Genomic DNA, 23,261 nt, shown 5'->3' on the forward strand with positions numbered 1-23,261 from the left:
GAACACTGTAACTTTATCGACGGCAGGAAGGTACTCCTTAGAAGTGAGACCTGGGTGATTAGAGAACAGAGTCGATCTGTCCTCCTGGTTTTGATCCCACCCGTTGAACCGTTCAGCATCACAGAGAATAATCAAATAAAAAAAGATTGTTTCGTAATGGATGTTCACATGCAAACTGTTTAACATAAAATACTGGCAGCAGAAGTTCATCAGTGTTTCCACGGCGACTGATGCACAACAAGGCGTGGGCTGGTATCCCCCCCCCCCACACACACACACACTTCTCTCACAAACACACACACTGAGCGGGTATTGTGTGTCAGCCTGTCTGTCGTTAAGGTGGTTGGAGAAACTGACCGCTCAACAAATCTTTATTTACTCTCTGATCTTTCATCTAGAAGGCCCTCTGAGGCGGCTCCCCCAGCAGAACACACGTCCCTGTTGTCTGTCCCTGGGGTCTGTCTCTGGGGTCTGTCCTGGGGTCTGTCCCTGGGGTGTGTCCCTGGGGTCTGTCCCTGGGGTCTGTCCCTGGGGTCTGTCTCTGGGGTCTGTCCTAGAGTCTGTCCCTGGGGTCTGTCTCTGGGGTCTGTCCCTGGGGTCTGTCCTAGAGTCTGTCCCTGGGGTGTGTCCCTGGGGTCTGTCCCTGGGGTCTGTCCCTGGGGTCTGTCTCTGGGGTCTGTCCTAGAGTCTGTCCCTGGGGTGTGTCCCTGGGGTCTGTCTCTGGGGTCTGTCCCTGGGGTCTGTCCCTGGGGTCTGTCTCTGGGGTCTGTCTCTGGGGTCTGTCCCTGGGGTCTGTCCCTGGGGTCTGTCCCTGGGGTGTGTCCCTGGGGTCTGTCCTGGAGTCTGTCCCTGGGGTCAATCCCTGGGGTGTGTCCCTGGGGTGTGTCCCTGAGGTGTGTCCTGGAGTCTGTCCCTGGGGTCTGTCCCTGGGGTATGTCCCTGGGGTGTGTCCCTGGGGTGTGTCCCTGGGGTGTGTCCCGGGGGTGTGTCCCGGGGGTGGGTCCCTGGAGTCTGTCCCTGGGGTCTGTCCCTGGGGTGTGTCCCTGGGGTGTGTCCCTGGGGTGGGTCCCTGGGGTCTGTCCCTGGGGTCTGTCCCTGGGGTGTGTCCCTGGGGTGTGTCCCTGGGGTGTGTCCTGGAGTCTGTCCCTGGAGTCTGTCCCTGGGGGTGTGTCCCTGGAGTCTGTCCCTGGGGTCTGTCCCTGGGGTGTGTCCCTGGAGTCTGTCCCTGGGGTCTGTCCCTGGGGGTGTGTCCCTGGAGTCTGTCCCTGGAGTCTGTCCCTGGGGTCTGTCCCTGGGGTCTGTCCCTGGGGTCTGTCCCTGGGGTCTGTCCCTGTGGTCGTCAGTTAGGATGGTTTCCCTTGTTTTACAAACCAGACATCAAAGAAGATCTGGCCATGCATCCGTGTGTCTGTCTGTCTGGACCATGTTGTAGTGAAAGAGTTATCTTGCCACCTGGGACTGTGAGAGGCAGAGAATAAAACAATTGAGTCACCAATCAGGTTGGTTTCCTTGCCAACACATTTAGGAGTAAAAGGAAACACGCCATGGCTGCTTTCCACGTTTATATACACTGATGTATCAGTCTGAGAGAAAAAGCAGCACTTCTCTTGCATCCCTTTGTTTATCCCCAGTGTGAAGTCGTGACTGCTTGAGTTTAGACGTGGACAATAGTGACATGTCCCTACCAATGTCAAGAGACCGTTGAAACGTAGCCACTGAAAATTTGCGGCAGAGTGGTAGCACGATAATTATAAAAGAAGTTTGTGGCTACCTACGGTTAAGGCAAACCTACGCCCTTGAGTGTATGTTCTGCATATCATGCGCCAATGCAACCAGAGTCCTCAGTGCTTTTACCTCTCAGTGTTGATACTGCGACTGTTTATTCAGTATTAGAGGCAGGAATGACAAATTAAGCAGAGAGGGAACTGCACTTGTATCTGATTCGAGATAAAGGCCTGAGGGCTGAAGGGGCTCCTGTGTTTATGCCTAATTATTTTTCCTGATGCTAAAACGTTCTCTAATGAAGCTTATCCATTTAACTCCGAAGAGCAAACATTTCAAAACTACGCCACAGCTCTCAAATCCAATAGTATTTTTCCCCCACCGTGGCCTGCTACAAAACCAATAAAACGTTCGAATCCTGCCATAATAAATAATTGCAATGTAAACTCAGCTATCCGCTCCACTTTCTCTTGAGGGAAAATTCACAAGAAGCAGACGTTTTAAGTGTGTTTGAATTCCTGGGCTCTCCGTGACCTTTAAAGGCTGACAGATCACACCAAGGTATGAAAAGACGCCGTGGTTTACCGGGACCACCATGTTGTTAACAACCACAGGTGAGTTGCATCATTTATAAGTAGCTAGGTCCATCGTTCCAAATAGTAGCGAGTGCACTTGTAAGACATTTGACGAGGATTTAGGCTAGCCTACTGCCTACTTTTTGTTAATGGGTATACTCACCTCAGCCGATGTCGTAATGGTCAAACTAAACACGTCCAAGAGGGTGCTTGTTGTTGATTTTACTCCAAGTCTTTAAACCAAGCATATGAGAGAAATGTTGAGATTACAAATCTCTTCCATGTAGGGAAAGATAGCTGCGTATGTTGTATCAGCACCGTGTGATCGCCTGTCGACATCGCGTTTGTCATCCGAGCCGAAAATCACCTTGTCATTAATGAGTAGACTTAACGCACGTGACCGTTGTTTGAGTAATCGACAGGACCAGTTACATTTGTTGTCATCTTTACGATTGAACATTGTGGACCCTTGGAGCTCTAATGCAAACATTTTAAATTTTTAACCCAAAATACATGTACTTCTATATGAGCCAGATATCTATGTTTTGAAAAAATAAATGTCAATTTTATCTTGTGTTTAATCAAATGTAGAATAGGAATCTTGTGTGTGTGTGTGTGTGTGTGCACCTGTGTGTGTGGGTGTGTGTCAGGCTGTCCACACTCGTGATGACCCAACACAAAACATCTGCCCCTTGATTGATTCCTGAATCAAATCGCCCATAGCAACAGTGTGAGCTGAAGCTTTTAAAAGAGCCATTTCTCCCTAATACATGGCCCATTACCAAATGACCATTCATCACATTAACCCTGCCTCTTGAAACTTGGCAGTGTCTGCTGCATAGTGCCACAGTTCTCTCTCTCCCTCTCTGTCTCTCCAACCCTCTTTCTGTCTCTCCCTCTCTCCCCCTCTCTTTCTCCATCTCCCTCCCCCTCCCTCTCTCTCCCCTCTCTTTCTCCATCCACCTCTCTCTCTCTCTCCCTCTCTCTCCCCTCTCTTTCTCCATCCCCCTCTCTGTCTCTCTCTCCATTCAGGTCACTCTCAACCCGTCAGCTGTGCCCTGTGTTCCTCTGGAGTACACAGGCAGCAGGATAGCTTCATACGCAGCAGGAGCCAGCCAGGGGGACAGGAAGAGTCCCCCCCCCCCCGCTCCCCCCCCCCCCGCTCAACACACACCAGCACACACACCTCTCATGTCAGACTAGTCCTGGTTAGTCTTTGAGTCGAGAAGTGACACAAGGGGTGAAGTAAACAGCATGGTAGGTTTGCAGGAGCTGGGCCGTGGTAGTCTGATACAGGAGATTGTGTCATGGCGGCATTTCTCCCCACTGCCTCCCGTAATCCAAATGTTACCCTGACGTCTGTGGAGAACAGACACTCAGATGTTATGGGGAGTCAGGTGGCTGAGCAGTTAGGGAATCGGGCTAGTAATCAGAAGGTTGCCGGTTCGACTCCTGGCCATGCCAAATGACGTTGTGTCCTTGGGCAAGGCACTTCACCCTACTTGCCTCTGGGGAATTTCCCTCTACTTAGTGTACGTCGCTCTGGATAAGAGCGCCTGCTAAATGACTAAATGTAATGTAAAATGCAATGTTATGTCTGAGTCACAAAAGTCCACTAAGAAAAACGCTACCAATATAAACAGCGGACTCACACAGGGAAAACACAAAACACTCAATTTTATTCTCCTTTTTTCTCTCCTTTTTTAGAGAACTCACAGAAACACTTTTCCCAGAGTCTTTAATTAGCATGAGCTTCTGAGTGCTCTAGTTGGAATTAAGGAGTCTGGGCACAGCTGTGGTGTTCCTGATTACTTAATAATATGGTGATAAACGCAACTATCCATCACACTGCGCTGACAGGACTTACAACTCAGGAGAGAGGGTCCAAAATAAGAGCTTGCTGACTCTCTCATTGTGGGCATGTGTGTGTGTGTATGTGTGTAGGTGTGTGTGTGTATGTGCATGTGTGTGTGTGCATGCGTGTGTATGCCTGTGTGTGTGTGTGTAAGCATGTGTGTGTGTGTGTATGTAGGCGTGTGTGTATGCGTGTATGTGTGTGTGTGTGCATGCATGTGTATGCATGTGTGTGTGTGTGCATGCATGTGTATGTGTGTGAGTGTGTGTGTATGCATGTGTGTGAGTGTGTGTGTGTGTGGGAGGAGGAGGAAACTGCTCAGGTCAGTGATGAGGTCCTCTACACCAAGGTAATGAAAAATAAAACACAGGATGACTTGTCTATCAGGCGTTCACATTTATTTACACAGCAAAAACTAATAAAGGCAACTCTCTCTCTCTGCAACTGTGGCGCAATACTACAAGAACACAGTGTGGATGTGTTGTGTAGTCCAAGACATTATATTACAATCACAGGCATTGGCTACAGTGGTTTCACTCTCGGTCCCAATCCTTGCTAGACACACGCTATGTACAAAATCACAACATCGGTTTCTGTGTCTGTCAGTTACTTTCTTACAAGGAGAAGAAATGTGATATTCATCCGCAGTCTTTCACACATCATTTAGCTCATTTTGACAAAACAGATATATCATTATTTTATATAAATATTTAAAACATTACACAGGAACATTTTATGATTGTACAACAGCGACTTTTAACAAATTCAGCAATCCCAAACGAAATTCATACATTTCAGTCCATTACCAACACGGCTAAAACTGACTACCCACACACACACGACAAGGATCGTTTAACTTCATTGACAGGGTGGTACAAATCAGTCTAAAATTACAGCGCCCTATTAGCAGAACTAAACAGCAGAATAAATATCCCAGCAGCGCCGGACGTTGTGCTCGTGTGAGAACGCCCCAGCAGATACTGAGGGGTTAACAGCACTGAGCTCAAGGCACAAGAGGACAGTCACCGAGCCCACTCTAATACCGACGCAGTGCTCTCCGCGCCTCGACACTTTTAGCCCGGCGCGGTCGATTTCCTTCCTTGCGTGACTCCTGAACGTAAACACTGCGCCAGAGTGACTCATCACTTTTTTCTCTCTCACGTCGATGGCGAGATCTAAATACGAGGAGGGGGTCAGGGGGTCGTCTGAGAAGGTAGGGGGGTTGAGGGGGGGGGGGGCAGGGGAGAGAGGCGTTGGGATATGATTGGGTGCAGGACAGTATGTCTCCTCCACCTCGACACCCCCCGCTCAGCGAGGAATTTGCCGCTTCCTGAGAGAGAGAGAGAGAGAGAGAGAGAGAGGGGAACGGATCGTTAGAAAAAGAAAGGAGAGAGGGCGTTATGGGTGATGGATTGCCCTCTTTGCCACGTCGCTTTGCAGCCTCATGGAAAGAATGTGGGGCCTGATGAGAGTGTATCTCTTTTCGCCCCGAGACCTGATGGAGAGAGGGAGAGAGAGAGGGGGAGAGAGAGGGAATGAGAGAGAGAGGCAGTTAGAGAGAGGGGGGGAGAGAGAGAGGCAGTGAGAGAGCGGGGAGAGAGAGAGAGAGAGAGAGAGAGAGAGAGAGAGAGAGAGAGAGAGAGAGAGAGAGAGAGAGAGAGAGAGAGAGAGAGAGATGAGAGAGAGGAGAGAGAGAGAGGCAGTGAGAGAGAGGGGGAGAGAGAGAGAGACGGGGAGAGAGGCAGTTAGAGAGAGGGAGAGAAAGCATGAGAGAGAGAGGCAGTGAGAGAGAGGGGGAGAGAGAGAGAGACAGGGAGAGAGGCAGTTAGAGAGAGGGAGAGAGAGCATGAGAGAGAGAGACAGTGAGAGAGAGCGGGAGAGAAGCAGCCTGGGCTCGGGTTCGACTGCGTGGCGTTAATTAGCTCTATCCTGTTCCACGTAGTGGTGAACTGATTTACGAGTAGTGAAAGGCCTGTTTATGCACGTCTGCCAAGTTGCCTTTCGGAGGGCGATTGGGCACATTTAACTAAAAAGGGATTCAGAAGAAAGGCCTGATCAGCACTCTGTTCTCTGTGCTCTTCCTGACGGGGTTTGCTCGTGGTAGAGCATGAGAAGGTTCTGTCCCCCCCCACACCTCACCTTTCCACAACCCCCCATGCCCGCCCCCCCCGCCCCCCCATCTGAAGAAGGGCCAAACACAATCTAGCATCAATCTCTCATCTGTCACCCTGTCCTCCAGCTGCCTGTCCAGGGCCATTGTTATAGAGCAGACCCAACGGAAAGAGGCCGGCAGCAGGTGGAAATAAAACGATCCCAGTGACCGGCTCCTCCTCCTCTGGGATCCTCACGACATTTACTCTGGCTCCAGGGAGCCGTGTGTGTGTGTGTCCGCAGCCTGGAGGAACACGCTCAGGACACACGTACGGGTCACACAAAGTACACACACAGACACTGAGCTGCCAGCTTCACTCTGGCCTATCCTGTCTGACTCCACGGTTTTCTACAGTAGTAGTATGGTAGTAGTATGCTGTAGTTAGTGTTGGTTTCCTGTCGACAGTCATGTGGTACTGGTAACTAAGAGGGTGTTACTGTAAGGATATGGCTTGTGAAAGAAAGACGGAGGCCTTGTAGAACTGCTGCTTTTGTTTTAGAGCTCACAGTTTCCCATCTGGTACCAGGGCCTTCAGTACCAGTGCCAGAGCTTTTCCTCAGCGCTTGACATAATGACTCTGCAGTTTCTTCTCAGACCAACAAGAAGGCACTTTGTTGTGGGCAGAAATGACAGACTGAAAAAGTCATCTCCATGAAAACCCCATTGCACAACATCTCCACACACACACTCTGAGGCCAACCCCATTCTCCCTGGCCGCTGTTCCTCTGCTTGGGGGCAAATGAGGATCGTGACGCCCCTCTCCCTTCTACAGGGGGTGAGAGTCTGGCTACTGTTTACATCCACCCAGAAGACTGTAAACCTCAAGCACATATCCGGGATTCGACAACAACATTGGGGTCTTGTAACGTCATAGATTCCAAACCTTCTACACTACAGCGCTTCCCTCACAACACAACCTCTCCCTCATCTTCTCCAGCCTCACCTCTACCTCCCATGAACCTCCTCTCTCGCACCCCTCCCATGAACCTCCTCTCTCGCACCCCTGCACCTCCCACCTTCCCTCCCTCCCCTCCCTCTATCCTTCCCCTCCCTCCCCTCGCCCACATCCTTTTCTCCTCCACGCTCCTTTCTCCTCCAATTGGGATCATTGACTGGAGCCTGGCTGGATCACTGTCACTTGATGCTGGTGGAGTGTGATGCTTCGCTGGGACCCCCCTCCGCTCAGGAAATGCCCTCGGCCTTTTTCCCACCCTAGGTCTTCCGCTGTGGAGAGCCTGGGCATTACGGGTGAATCCAGTTACCATCCCAAAGCATTCCTAACTGATTCCAACCGCCGCCTGGCCGAGGCTTCCCACAGACAGTGAGGATATGTCCGCTTTTCAAACAGACAAGAGCACCGGGGTACAGTATCATGTTGTGGGCTGCCTGGGCTGTTTATGGGAGAAGAGAAGGGGGATAAGCTCCACAATAAGCAATTACCAGACCCACTTAGCCCTCCCCCAGCCCCAGCCACCCAGAGTTCAATTTGTGGTCTGTCTGTAGGTGGGTGTGGCTCTGCGTCGATTATAAATAGACCTGTTGTGGAGGGAAACTGCGAAGGGGACTCGAGAACACACATTGCAAAACGAAGTCTCCCATTGTTGTGTACTGTTTGGGAATTCTTAATTGCTTTTTCCGAAGCAGTTTGCCACAGGAAAATCCCCCTTCAGGAGGAGGAAGAGAAAGAGAGAAAGAGAGAGAAAGAGAGAGAGAGAGAGGGACAGCGAAAGAGAGAGAAAGGGAGAGATACGGTGGGCTGTGCGTAAACACACATGTAAACACGCATGCACGTCGAACCATGTGCTCCCCACAAACGCACATCAGGCCCCATCAAAGGACCCTAACCTGCAGCAGAGACGCTTGTGGCCGGAATCTGTCCTCCTTTGTTCTCTGTGTTGTGTTCAGCATGAGGGTTCTGCTTCAGCTCGCACTGGTGGTGCCCCCCTCTGCCCTCCACTCAGGACTGCCCCCCCTGCCCTCCATCCAGTACTGCCTCCATACCCTCCACTCAGGACTGCCCCCCTGCCCTCCACTCAGGACTGCCCCCCTGCCCTCCACTCAGGACTGCCCCCCCTACCCTACACTCAGGACTGCCCCCCCTACCCTACACTCAGGACTGCCCCCCCTGCCCTCCACTCAGGACTGCCCCCCCTGCCCTCCATCCAGTACTGCCTCCATACCCTCCACTCAGGACTGCCCCCCTGCCCTCCACTCAGGACTAGGGGACCCAGCAGCTGTGCACAGGGCCGTGTGTGGACTGTGTGTGTGGGACAGTGGGGCTACAGGGCTCTATGGGAGTAGAGTAGGGAAAGGCAATGCAGGGCAGGATAGGGCAGGACAGGATAGGGCAGTGTAGAGTCAGATAAGGTATGGTTGGGTAAAGTGCAATGCAGGGTGGGGTAGGGTTAGGGTATAGTGCAGTGTAGGGTGAAGCAGGGTAGGTTAGGGTATAGTGCAGTGCGTGAGAGGAAAAAGGGTAATCTCATTGTGGTTCCTCTGGTATTCATCTGGAGGCGAGATTACAGCGTTTGAAACTTTTCGTACCTCTCAATTATCATTAGCACTGTCAGACAGACGTGACGCTGGTGGAGGTCTTCTGAAACGCTGCTGCCTGGAACTCTGGCCTCGTGCTTCTTCATCCCAACCTACAGTTGAAATCGAAAGAACAGATTTGCGCTGGTTACTTGACAGTTGTGATTTGATAGACTCATAATCCGCAATATATTATCTAACGTGATTGGTTATTTGTTTTAAACAACTAAAAAATATATTTTAAATAAACGTTATGGTTTATATGGGATGACGTGTTTTTATATAGAAGTTTTTTTGTTTTTTGTTTTTTTTTTACAACGAATTATCTTTCACTTTAAAATGAAGTATTACCTCAAGAATTAATAAAGTGTAACTGAATTGATCTTATTGGTATTATGATGTGTTTCTGCATGTGGACTAAAGACATTTAGGAGAGTAGAAAATACGTTAAAAGACCTTACATATTTTACACTCCAATAGAAAATACCCAAGGTCTTATTTCTATGACTGTGTTAATTAATGGACCAGGTTGAAGAGATTTGGGCAGGTTTAAAAGATTCACTTTTGTGAATCTCTTAAAGTAAATCTCTTAAACCCCAACAAGGGTGTTGAGGTTGGTTGACTTATTTAACCAAGGGAACGACAACTACAGCGATTTGGTGCATTAAATAAAAATTCTGAGACACATCTACAATTTAGGAATAATACTGATGATGTTAAATGAATTAAAAATATGATTTCAATTGTATCATTGCGCAAATAAGACAGTATTTTGTATAAAACAGGCGGAACATTTTGAGCAATAATGTGTCTAAAAAACGAGCATTCAGAAACAAGTTCAGAAGTTACAGTCCATACATTGGCCTATGAACGATGTGAAAATTACGTAGGCTACTATAGATCTGTTTATAACCAGTTGTGCCACAACGGAAATTAAATCCTCTATCAATCAAATGAAATGTTAGCCAATAACTTTTACAACATCTGTGAAATAAGATTCCAGATTAGAACAGTATACAGGCAACAATGTTTGTTTGAGACAACATCCTCTGCGTAGGGATGTTGTTTGTTTCATTTCCTCTGAACAACAAGCTGTCAGTATGTGGGTAAAACGTCAATCACAGGTATTTGAAATATTAGAACGTTCTCATGCTCGAGCTGACCACATTTGGACAGTTTTGAGTTTGTAAAACCTCTATATCTGCCAACTCTTCACCACACGTGTCTTTCAGTCATGACAACTCATGTTGCGGTATTGTAAGTCGAGCTGTGTGATCAAAAATATATTTTTAGTAGCCAGATAGATTTTTACATTTGCCTTTTATTCCTGGTTTATTCCCTGAAAGTGTATTTCCCTCTCAAAACACGTCAGCCAGGACCACGGTTTTGGGGGGAAAATAGGCCTTTTATTTCAGCATCACAAACGCAACAAATAAAATAAGATTGCGTGACCATACAGAGATGGATAAGTGGGAGATTTCAGATGTGGTCTGAATCGGCCCTATACCTTAGGGACAACTGGGTTCAGGCTGTTGTTTAGCGGGTGAGCCAAGCTTTCCTGGGAAGCACAGGATTCTCACAGCGCGGTGCCTATTAGCTGCGCGCACATACTGACTCATTTCATGTATTTGAGGTTTGTGGGCTCTCTATATTTAAGGAGAACAATACCGAGTATATTGTAGTTAAATGAGAAGGGAAAATAAATAAATTACTTGTGTCAAATGAACCAAAACATTACAGATATAAACATAGACAGTGTGACTAGGGCGCCAGTGACTTGGGGGTAGTCTATACGCTAAGGGCCTACGTTCTGGTCTATTTACTAATATTGCTGAAGGGTAATTATTTTGGTTTGGATTATTACAGAGACGTAGGCCTATATTCTCATATTTATTATTTAATTTTAAAGAAATGCCATTACCTCATTAGTTAACAAAAGTCAATAGTTTCATCATTCTTTTGGTGAATAACACGATTAAACATAGCCTATTACAAAGTTTCTATTTTAGGTATATGGATCAAATCAGTTTTAAAATATAACCTGTAAGCAGGCATGTGGAAGAGTTGTAGGAAACGTCTGCAAGAAGACTAGACATCTTAACAGAAATGTAAGAGCTGAATCATTGGGCCACTGTTCATATAAATACGGAGGCTATATTTAGCCTACATTACACTGCTCGAATGTAGTTATTTTGATTTTGATTATCGGGTATGTGAAAAAGCCCTATATTCTCATGTAGGCCTAAATCTTTATGTAATAACAGCTATGGGTCAAGCATACCTCGACAATTCTAACCTGAAAGTTTTAAAAACAATGTAATTGAAACGAATATTTTAATTTCAAATACTAATTTTTCTAGACTACAGTACTACTATTCATCCTGGTACGGTCCATGTAGGCTATACCTTCCGTGAATCATGTTAAATTTACAGACAATACGCAAAGTGGTTTTTAATTCTTTTTTTTTTTCGGTTCACTCATTCTATTTAGAGCACCTAGTAGTTCAGCCTCTTTTGGTGGTTCTGCAGAATGTATGATCCGTTGGCTACAATTTCAATAACATTTTTAACACTTTTAAAAACTATGCAATTGTCTCTCTATTTGGTGAAACATGTCCACGAGCCTATAAAGGGCCTGCAGCAGTCAAACAGAATAAGTGTTGCATGCAACCCACACAGCGAAACATGGAATTCTTCAATGTGGCCCGCGACTGTTTCAGCGTGAAACTGGAATGATCAATGGACACGTCACGCGCCTCGGGCCACCCTGAATGCTCCTCTTCTTGGATTCTTTTTTATGTGAAGCATTCTAAACAAAGACTCTGGGACTAAGGCAAGGTGATAAGACCGTTATTGAAGTGTTTGTGTCAGAAACTAGATTAATACGTAGCCTACCCAGGAACGGAAATTGGCCATTGAACTAAAAGGCTTGTCGTGTACCATGTGCTTACAATTCACTCCACATTTACACTGTCAGCATAAAACGTGCCTGCCTACCATCAATCATTCTCCACCTGTATGCAACATAGGCACAACACCGCAACTCAAACACTGCTTTGACCACTATGTCCCTGCTCATTGGAGACTTTAACAGCAGAAACTGACGTTTTAGTCTTTAGAGAGAGAGAGAGAGAGAGAGAGAGAGAGAGAGAGAGAGAGAGAGAGAGAGAGAGAGAGAGAGAGAGACAGAGAGAGAGACAGAGACAGAGAGAGAGAGAGAGACAGAGACAGAGACAGAGAGAGAGAGAAAAGTTAAACACTGAATAAACAGTGAATTTATAAATTAATTTATTGGGTGACATTACATGCATGGTTGTGTTTTTAATACATTGGAACAGAGAGACTATGCCAAGTTGCAGCCCAATCTCCCGCGCCTTTACGCACACCGCCTTGGAGGTCCCGCGGCTGGATCTCGCCAGGAAAATTAAAAACTCGTAGAGCGCGAATCTGGTACTGTTGATTGGATGAAAGGGTGGGGACCGTCTTCCATACAGTTCAGATCAATGTAGCGGCCCAATGAGCGCAATCAGTGGTCTGCTAGCAATCCCCGTCCTTTCTCACTCACATAAACACCACTTGAACAAAAATATACACGGCCACCTACTGCGCCAGAGAAAGTGATGAGGGGGTGATGAGGGGGTGCCCTCCTCAACATTATACTGTTTTCAATTAAAACGACAAAGCTGGATGGCCTAAGCGACGCACGAGACAAACACAGCCACAGATTTGGTTTCAGGCCATGTGAAAATAGAGATGCTGTAATGTATTTATTAAAAATGATACATTAATCTCATGGAGATTAAATAATTCATAAACAGGGAACAATTTGGCTACTACTAGAATATCATGTGCATGGCGCTTGATGTTACAAGGTTTTTTTAAGTTTTTTTTTTACGCAGAAAAGCACATTTGAATATAACAGCGAGCAAATAAACAGTGAATGTCCTGATTTTCGTCACAAAGTTGTGCCTTTAAATCGAACGATTCTTCTGAAACACCGTATAGCATTATCGTTCTGTCGAACAAAACATTATCATGATGTGTCAACATGACCTTATTGCGCTATGCTACTTAACTGGAATGTGTGCATAAAACTGTTTTGTCATTGTTTATTCATAAAAAATCATGGAGCGTACAAGATTACAAACAACAAGATTAATAATACAAATCTAAATTTTCAGTCATTTTCATATGAAGACTTGTTGAAAATCGGACGTGTAACTAGTGTAGACGAATTAGTTCCCAGTCATATGATTGTTGGCCAACATTGCATCCCGCCTTTAGCCTACTCCAATTTTGGGACAGTTGAAACCACTGACTGAAAATCAATACTTACAAGTTTACACACTCACTACGCGGTATGACTGTTACTTGAACAAACAGAGGTCATAATTGGGTCAATGGTCCGATTGGCCAAAATGGTACATTCAGTAGGACATTAACATGCTCTCAGAGAATAATTATACAATTACAAAATCTAAGTTACATAGACCTATGTGTGCAGACTTATCATGATAAAAACATTGTTATACACTTAAACTTGTTAAACAGAGCTACACAATTCATATTTTTAAGTTAGAATACTTAATGGATAAATTCTGGAGCGTGCAGAGAAAAGATTTCAAGTGCAGGTCCGTGAACTTGCGACCCTTGGTGCTATTATACATATGATCGATCAATCAGTCACAGGGCCCTCCTAACAACTCCGCCGCAGCCTTTGGGTGACCCTCCCGGGTCTTAATCTAACACGGGGACTGTGGAAGACCAATTTCTCACAGTCAAAACTGTCATTTCAATTTCCAAACAAAACATACGCAAGTTTATCAATTATATTTATTATATATTGTAGGTTCGGAGGGGATCATATATGGTTTGATGTTGAGATATATGACAGGCTCACTACTCATATTGACAACAGTTCAAACATCTGATTAAATGCAATGTTAAGGAAAAGCCTCATTCATCCATGCAATGTCAACTACACATAGGCTACGTACTGTGTATATACTGTAGTATAGAATCAAAAATGGTATAGCTCAGGGGACAAGAGAGGTGCTATTGTCCTACGTGTCGTCATGCAAAATAGACTCAGTTTATTAATCCTGGCCCACAAGCAGGCCTATTTTATCCGCACCTACCAAAAGCCTGAACGCACGGTGGTAACCGCGCGTGGTAACCTGCACCTGCCAAACACAGCTCTGTTTGTGTAAATGCACTGTAGGTGAATTATAGACTTGTACCAAAATAGAGAGATATGAATAATGGCGCACTCTCAGCATCTTGAAGACATCCTCCCTCAGATATTACTAAATACTGTTTTGGACAAATGTGCAGTTAGGTGATATGAGACACCATGATGAGAAACATAACGTTGATTCAACTTACAGGCGGAATTTCAAACGTAGGCTACACTTTTGCTGGGAATGCACTCTGGGAAATAAATTCGAATTGATTTTGTTATGGCTACATTATGAAACATGTATATAAACTTTCCGAGACCAACATAACCCAACCAACAACGTAAAATAGCTACTTTTATTTTCGTTCGGTTGGCTTTGACTATTAATGTCTGGGCCGTTCATTTCCTTCATGTTACCCAGTCAAATTCTTATATTTTTTATTAGACTATTTGTGTATCGTTATTTTAGTCCAGACAGATTCACGCTATTGGCATGTAGAACGTGGAACCTCCACCTAAGTGGTCGGGCATTCCTAAGGATGCAACGCTGTCAAATATTTCATTGTTGGACGTCATGGAAAAAGTGCACAGATCTGACTGCGATGGAGCAAGTGGGAAGCTATGGCCTTGGAAAGCCTTAAAATGATCAGTGAAGACGACAAACGGTCATATAAAGGAACGCCGGTTTCTGAACTGACCTTATCCTTTCTCCTTAAAATAGTTTTTTTGTAAGTTATATTTATATAGCTATTGATAAATCACAAAACACACAGTCAGAGACTAATTGATCACTGGAAATCGGCATAGACCTCCTTGTAATAAAGATGTTGACTGAACATCAACATTAAGGGGTCCTTGGGGAGCAATGATAGTTAGGTATGCCAATCAACACCTTTTTGTGTAGGGGTTTAACATAGTGGCACTCCTCCCAGAATCTCCTTTATTGATCTGAGAAGCAGCGCGTGTCCCGCTGGTTTAGGTAAACATTTGGGGATCAATTAGCCGTGGACATTGAGTTTTCAGGCGCTATGTCAAAGACAAGCATGGGGTTAATGCGTGTGAGGGCTATTCGGTGTGGAGACATGGGCATGGCATGTTGAAACAAGGGCGTGCTTCTCAAAATGAAGTCATCAACGGTAATTAAACGCAGGGGGAAACGAGAGCACGGGAGCGCGCCTACCCCTTCTCTGCGCGCTGGGTGGTCCGTTCCCCTGATAAATGTGTGGGCCTCATTCCAAGCAAGTGCCCGGTATAGGGACCGGTTAAAACAATACTACTACCTATATACATTTCTTTACTTGGGTTTCAAACTTAGCCGCAACAGAACATCCCACATTTGTACCTCTAGCAGTTCTGTGTAGTTGACAATGAGGATTTGTATATTTTCGTATTTGCTTTCCCTGTGGCAAAACGCCACGGAGGAGGAAGGGCACCAGTGACATTTAAGGGTGTTCTGAAAAGCATTCTGACTTACTGGCAGAACATCAGTATAGTTTAGTGTGGACCCTTTTTGAAATGTAAATTTCATACACACTACATTTTTTATTCTAAAACAAAAACGATAGCAAATATATTGAAATATATATGAATATAAGAAACTAAATCTTACCCACCATTGGCAACTTTTACGCACAATAAAATGTAGTATTATTTTAACGAACATTTGTTTATAATGTATATTTTTTTGTTTCTTACATGTGTTATTTGCTTTGGGTTGAGAAATCCCAGAAAAATAGGCAATAAATATAAACTCAAATCAGAGATCCTGTGTCTACACAGTAAACAATAATCACTCGGGATTGAACCCTCGCGCAGCACCGTGAAACGTGTGAGGGGCTATCGCTCTTTGGATGCCGGTGGTGAGTGCGCTCTCCAGGGAACAATGAAAAGTATACTGTCAACAGATTTAGGCTTTGGGGCAACAGTCGTTCAGTGTGCATATCGGCCATTATGTTGGAACAAATAACCAGACGCTCAAGCATGTACGATGCGGGTTACACTTACGTTTGGAGACTTATAAAACCCCAATTGCAATGGCAGGAATTCATAGACTAGTAGCCTATATCTTCTTCCTCGTTTTAATATACAGTATTATAGCCTACTTATTTGTACTGCGCATTATTAGAATACTTGCTAAAACAAATGTTGTACGTTGATTCCGTATTATATCGGGAGTGACACACGCTGAACTTTATGAAACAGCAGGATACATGTAATCAAGTGGCTTCCATCCTTTGGAAGCGCATCTTATCTAATGCCTAGTTGCAAAACGCGCAACAGGTCTGGTAAATCTCGAGTCGAACTAATTTGAAGAGACAGCCCGCGACCAAATCTGCGCGTAGACCTTCTCGATTGAACTGAGAAAAGTTGAAAATAACTTACATAAAATCGTCCTGGGGAAGAGTTTAGAGTGAGTCGATCTGAATTCCCCATCCGTGATTTCTTGCCTGGGTCTCGGCAAGGTGTAGAGCCGTGCTCCCATAGGTTCCCTGAGCAAATATAACAATTTATTGTAGGAATAATAACATTTCTGCATTTTGGAGGAAAGGTCCTCTCCAAAGGTTGTGTCTAAAACGGACATAATGCATCAGATTGAGTATTAGCTGATCTAGCGGAGCTTTTTGCTTGATTTTTTATTTAAAGAAGGCCAGGGAAAATGTTTACATTTTGCTGTATAAACATCCTGCCCATGTTCCTGTCTATCTTTTAAAGAAATCCGGAGCATGGTTTGAATAAGTGGACCATTTCTTTTAAATATAATTTCATTTTCAGCTAATTTATTATTTTTCTTAAGAATACAAAAGGTATTTGTTGACTGATTTGGTAGTCTTTCCCATCTATCAATGGGAGGATAGTTCCCTTATGGCAGTGAGGTCTTGCAGATCTTCAGATCATATTAGAACATATTCTCAAGGAAATGACAATAATAAAAATCTTTCACAGGAATCTACCGTCTTGCATGCGAGAATTAGGCCGTTGATTTGTTCACACTATACAGCAAGACAAGACACAAATACTAAAACTAATACTTCAATTGTAAAAAATATTCTTTCGCCTCATATACAAAGGAATACAATTATATTTTGTATTTAATTCGCGTTGTTCATTTTAGGAAAAATGTTCATAAATTGGAAGTATAATACAAACATTCCCCTAAAACTACAGACGGACAGATGTGCCTATACCGCCCACCACACAAAGAGGGAGGGGTCTAGTGACGTTCTGACGGTCAAGAATTTAGCTTCTAAGGCTCTGATCGCAACAGATAAGTAAAAGGCGAGCTTCTCCGGACGCATGAGAGCACAACGACTTTAGTTGAAAGCAGCTCCCGTTCTACGTCCCATGTTTAACTTTGGACACTGGCTTTAAGGAATTCAGGCTTCGCCCCGGTTAAGGAACTCGAACTCGGTCAAGGAAAGGCGCAATAACGCAAGGTTCATTAAAAAAAAGTATCGCTCTTGATTGAGCGTATTCCTCTGGACCAAAACTAGGTAAATCTATTCATCAAACGTTTCTGATCAGTTAGTGAAATCTTTTATATTACTACCAGGACAAGGACGTTATTTCGCTAGCAAAAAAAAAACATTTTTTTGCCGTTACGCAGATAACTAATGACGGCAGAGGTCCAGCAGCCCCAAGCGCAGACTCCAGGCCAGAGTAGCCCGATGTCTGCTCCGGAGAAGCCGCACGGACAGACCACGGTGATGGAGACCGCCTCCTCCACTACCAAAACCAAAAAGACAAACGCGGGGATCCGCCGCCCGGAAAAGCCCCCTTACTCGTACATTGCGCTGATAGTGATGGCTATCCAGAGCTCTCCTACCAAGCGCCTGACTCTCAGCGAAATTTACCAGTTCCTCCAAAGCCGCTTTCCGTTCTTTAGGGGCTCATATCAAGGATGGAAGAATTCTGTGCGTCACAACTTGTCCCTTAACGAGTGTTTCATAAAGCTACCCAAGGGTCTCGGTCGGCCAGGAAAGGGCCATTACTGGACTATCGACCCGGCTAGCGAGTTCATGTTTGAGGAAGGGTCCTTCAGAAGGAGGCCCCGGGGTTTCAGACGTAAATGCCAGGCGCTGAAGCCCATGTACAGCATGATGAACGGCCTGGGATTCAACCACCTCCCCGAGTCCTACAACTTCCAAGGCAACGGCGGGGGCCTCTCCTGTCCGCCCAACAGTTTGTCTCTGGACAGTGGGATTGGGATGATGAATGGACATTTGGCAGGCAACATGGATGGAATGGGTCTGGCCGGGCACTCCATGTCCCACTTATCGGCCAACAGTGGACATTCCTACATGGGAAGCTGCACAGGATCCACAGGGAGTGATTACCCCCACCACGATAATTCCGCTTCCCCGTTGCTCACTAGCGGGGGAGTCATGGAGCCTCATCCCGTCTACTCCAGTTCTGCCTCGGCATGGGCTCCAGCGCCCTCATCCTCACTGAATAACGGAGCTTCTTACATCAAACAGCAGCCGCTGTCCCCCTGCAACCCTGGAGCGAACTCTCTACAGCCCAGCTTGCCCACGCATTCCCTAGACCAGTCGTATCTGCACCAGAACGGACACAGCACCGACTTGCAAGGTAGGCCTACAGTATATCGTTCTTATCTATTTTGGAAAACACAAACACGGGAATCCTAAATTGCCTGAAATTGTTTAGGCCTCAAATTAAACCATAGGTCTATAGGTCATTCAGGGCGTAAAACTATTCAAATTAAACAACAAACTGTTGGCGGAAAATAGTATTTGTAAACTAGGCTGACAGCAGACTATTTGCCCTTTTAAATAGCCTACAGATAGCACGTGGGCAAAGGCTAAACAGACCGATCGCACAGTGGAAAATATTTTCTTCATGCCTAGACTTGAATAATTGTCAGTTTGCAGACTGTTCTGATGGCCAAAAATGAAGATCATTTGGACGATGCCGTTATCTTTGAAATAAGGAAATCGACGCAAGAAAATTGACCATCTAATTAGCTTCTAGCAAGGAAGTTAAGTACTTCTGTTTCCTGTCCTTGTATAACTGGGCAATGAGTTTGCCAAGTAACAAACAACGGGTTTAACCCCTGTTTTCCTAATAAATACCTGGAGGTGCTTACAGGAGGCACGCAGGGGGCGCGTCTGCTGGGACGTGTGTTTAGAATGGTGCCAATCTAGGGACAAGAACAACAAGCGCGAACGGAGCCAGTCTGCTCACAGCCTCGAGCCACACAGGGTCCTCCGGGATTCGCGTGCAAGAAGGCCACTGTCAATTAGAGAGCTATTCCACCCTCGAGCTCCGAGTTCTTCCGTCCCAACAATTACTTTCGACAATTCCAATCAGAGGGGAGAAATCTTCCCCCCAAAAAATAATACACTAACTCAGTCTGTGGCTACATGTGCATCAATCAATCCAATGTAGTTTGTTGTTATGAAAATAAGAGCAAATAGAAAATAGTAAGGAGACGCATTTGAGGATTTAAGTTGTATGCAGTTTTATTAGGGACAACGACTGTGCTCTTATTTAGCTTTCTGTCTGCCAATTTTGTAAATAGTTAGCTATGGATAGTTATTGGAAGTGTTTGTATGTATTCTATAAGTACATTATTCATGTGTAATATAGGCTACTATTATTTGGTCTTATTTAATATTATTAGTATGCTATTATAATTTCCAGACATTTGTAATAATGATAACTAATATTCACATAAACTTATTAATGTGCTGTGTGGCAATCAATTTCTAGCAATCAATCTACGACTGAAAAGCACAGCCATGGTCTCAAACTGAGCACATAATTACTGGTGGATTTTATTAGGCCACAGTTGCAAATCCACTCACCAGAAACCCGTTACTATTTATCGGTTAATAACCATCAATTCTGTTATCTATTTCAGGTATTCCACGGTACCATTCCCAGTCTCCTAGCATGTGCGACCGAAAGGAGTTTGTCTTCTCCTTCAACGCAATGACATCCGCAGCGATGCATTCTCCCAGCAGCGGGTCGTACTATCATCATCAGCAAGTTTCATACCAGGACATCAAGCCATGCGTAATGTGATGGCACCATCAGTGTAGAGACACTGAGTAACTGACTTGAGCCACCGAAGCCAAAATCCTCCGAGACAAGGTCCAGAACCAAACCCCCGGAGGAAGGCCTGTTAGTGGGCAGGACAGAAGCAGGACCAGGAATGCGTAAAGTAAATGTAAAACAGGCATCAAGAACGCCAAGGAAGCCATCAAACGGGTCATCCCTCCCACTCAGAGGATTGGTTACATGCACTAGAACCACTCTTTACAGTTTTGTTATTTAGGCTAATGTGGGCCAAATTAAAGAACACGTGCTCACCAAGATATGAAGCAGCGGCGCGCGAACATATTTACACCACAACCCAACTACCGCTTGGTACCAGCTCTGCGGGCGGACGACTATCACTTGAGAACTTTTGTTTTTATCAATGTACAGACTTATGCCTATATTTGTTAATTGAAACCAAACAAACAAAAAGAGATTACGAACATTTTGATTGCTCGTAAGGTTATATCACCCGGCCCATCGAAATGTTAGAATTAATCTTTTTTTGACGATTATGATCCAAATGGATTTTTAAATGAAAAACAAAAAATTGGACATGCTATATTACATGTAAAGATGAAGGCACTTTTTCAATAGCAAAGCGCAACTTCTTATTTATTCTGTCCATATTTTAATTGTACAATTATATTCACAATATGGAAGTAGGCCTATGCTTTATTGGCAATATTTGCCATGATGCTTTCTTATTTGTTAAAAGGGAAATTTAAGATAAAATTATAAGCACTGTTAGCTAGGCTATTATGTCTGTGTCTATTCAGGTAGGCCTATGATATAAATAGACAGCCGTGTTATTTTTCAGCACTGTATAAATTGTATATGATGTTATTTGAAGCATTGACATACGAGTGTCTGTAGGTTAGTATGTATATTACAACACACAATTGCATAATATTAAAAGTATTTGGCATGCAGTTTGGATTTACGTGATTGATACATCGAGTCATCGGTGTTTGTGATTCCATCGTGACTCTAGAAATTATCTTACGTACTATGGAATAATGTAGTGTCTGCTAGGCTTGTCAGATACTTTGATTTAAAATGGGTAACAAATGTGTTACTTAGGCAAGGCCTGTTTTATAGCATACATGATAGATTATAGTTCATGTTCTAAAACACCTAAGCAGAGCCAATTCAATCACGTTGAGTGTATTAAGAAACATTGGGAAGACTAATAGGCTATCTATTGGAGGTAGAAGCTCATGTTGAATGTGTAACTGTGTAATCAGAGTGTATGTTGCAATTAACCCGTAACAAATCAAAGCCAGGAGTGACGCGGTGAGGGCGAATTCGCCTCGGATTTTGTTTCAGAGTGAGCGCTATAACGCGTGGCCACCGCCGAGAATCATTTATCCAGGCTACACAAACTGCCTTTCCCCAAAAATATGTCCAGTTTGTTTTCAGTGAATTATCCAGTTCTAGCCATACTGTAAACTCGTGACGGAAAGTAAGCTATTTAAGTGCAGGTTTGACTTAAGAGTGGGTTCGTTTTGGTATTTCCACTTTGCACTTTTAGGTAATAAGCTTATTCGTAACAATGCCAAGCGAGTTCATGTTTGTAAATGTAGGCTGCATGTTAGCTTTCTTCTTAACATTAAAAAATAGTTTTAAAGGATGGCGCGCCCCTGCGTATAGATTTAAGACTAAAATGCATCATTTAAAAGTCTTAATTTCTTTCGACTCCAACCTATAAAGGTTTATACGTGTCATATCATGCGTCAAAGAAGAAGTTTGATGAAAACTGAAAATGTTGGCCTATGGTTACATCGACAAAACTGTAGTCTAAAATCTAATAGTTAAATATCTCTGCCAAAAGTTATAGTCACAGGTCTGAAATGGCAACCGTTGTGTTACATGTAAAACCAATTCATTTCATATGATTTAAGACGTCATTACACTAAGTTAAAAAGAGGCCAATATGCATTGACAAAGAGAAACCTCTTGTGAAAAAGATCTTACATATTGCAGAAATGACACTATGCCCAATACAAGTGTATTCAGGGGTTGTAGAGTAGGCCTAGATTCAACTGCAAATCCCTGAAAAAAAACTTGCAAGCCACAAAACTCTGACTATATTAAAGAAAGGCACATTCTAAGAGAACTCTTTTCAATGGCTCGTTCTGAGAGAAGTCCTTGTCCAAAGCTGTAACACAACCAGGCCTAACTCACTCAAAAGTCAAATGATATGTGCGCGTGCGTGAGATCGTACATCCTACTGGGGTCATTTGTTTTGGTGTTTCTTCGCGAGGCTGTGTGTGGCTATAAGTAGCCATGTGTTGCTGCACGTATGTAGCTGTGTTCTATCACAAAGTGACCACCCGCTGAACCCCCAGTGAAATTCCCTTGTATGAACACACACACACAACAGGCACGAGAGGCTCGAGCGCTCAGCGGCGGAGGGACCACACATTAACGAGCTGATGACGTTAGCCGGGGCGCAGCGCCTTGGCGGGGCTGAGAGGATGAGATTCCTGCAGGGCCTCTACAGCTGTTCCCGGGGCCAAGCTGGAGGACAGCTCCATAAAAAGCCCGGGGCCTGGTTGAAGGAGGCACACATGCAATGTGCTCGTCCGTCAGCCCGAGTCTTAAGTATACACTATAACTACAGGATAGTATGCATCTCTCTGGCCAAGCTTAGCTTCAGGACACCGGTGATCCGTCACCGGGAAACTTGACATGTCAGATACAAACAGGATAGCCAAGTCTCTCTCCAGGCTATGATACACAAAGGAGGTTTTGAGCCAGTTTGCTAAGGGAGTTTACAAGGAAGCTTTTTGCTAAATGGCGTTTCAGTGAACAAGGTGCGTGGGCAACGTAATAACAAAAACCGTCAAAAATGCTGGAGGGTGAGTTATGGCTTGGGCATGTATGGCTGTCGTTGGAAATGGCTCACCTGTCTCCATTGTTGAAGGAGGACTTTGGAAGTGAAGAAAATAATTTTAACCGCCCAGATGAAACAAAATTCCTCCAATCTCACTAGACTCGCCTGGATCTAAGTCCAAAGAAAGATACATTTTACAAGAGGGAAAAGCCACAGAAACTAACAGGAAGTGACGAGAGCAGTTTGAGGACCTTCACCGTCAAAGATACCTGGCGTCTGGTGCGTCACAGATTTCAGGACGTTCGACCAAATAGCCTATAGGCTAATTACGATGACAGGATACTTGT

The 23,261-nt window shown here is 44.7% G+C and overlaps 1 protein-coding gene and 1 long non-coding RNA gene across 4 annotated transcripts; one reads left to right on the top strand and one right to left on the bottom strand.

The window, feature by feature from the left end:
• Positions 1-4,534: 4,534 nt before the first annotated feature.
• On the bottom strand, positions 4,535-23,159 carry LOC134027972 (uncharacterized). Of its 3 annotated transcripts, none has more exons than XR_009931485.1 (3): positions 22,987-23,159; positions 8,849-8,937; positions 4,535-5,482 (listed from the first exon to the last, which is right to left on the bottom strand). It is a non-coding gene; the product is annotated as an uncharacterized LOC134027972 (long non-coding RNA). The 3 variants fall into 3 exon arrangements; XR_009931486.1 differs by lacking the exon at positions 22,987-23,159 and adding an exon at positions 16,394-16,845; XR_009931484.1 differs by lacking the exon at positions 22,987-23,159 and adding an exon at positions 16,398-16,842 and having other exon boundaries at positions 8,849-8,949.
• On the top strand, positions 17,285-21,007 carry foxf1 (forkhead box F1). The gene is made up of 2 exons (XM_062471650.1): positions 17,285-18,602; positions 19,897-21,007. The coding sequence occupies exons 1-2, from the start codon at positions 17,627-17,629 to the stop codon at positions 20,058-20,060; spliced, it is 1,140 nt and encodes a 379-aa protein (XP_062327634.1). The 5' UTR covers positions 17,285-17,626; the 3' UTR covers positions 20,061-21,007.
• Positions 23,160-23,261: the final 102 nt, after the last annotated feature.

This window comes from Osmerus eperlanus, chromosome 10 (genome assembly GCF_963692335.1).
Source record: "Osmerus eperlanus chromosome 10, fOsmEpe2.1, whole genome shotgun sequence".
NCBI lineage: Eukaryota > Metazoa > Chordata > Actinopteri > Osmeriformes > Osmeridae > Osmerus > Osmerus eperlanus.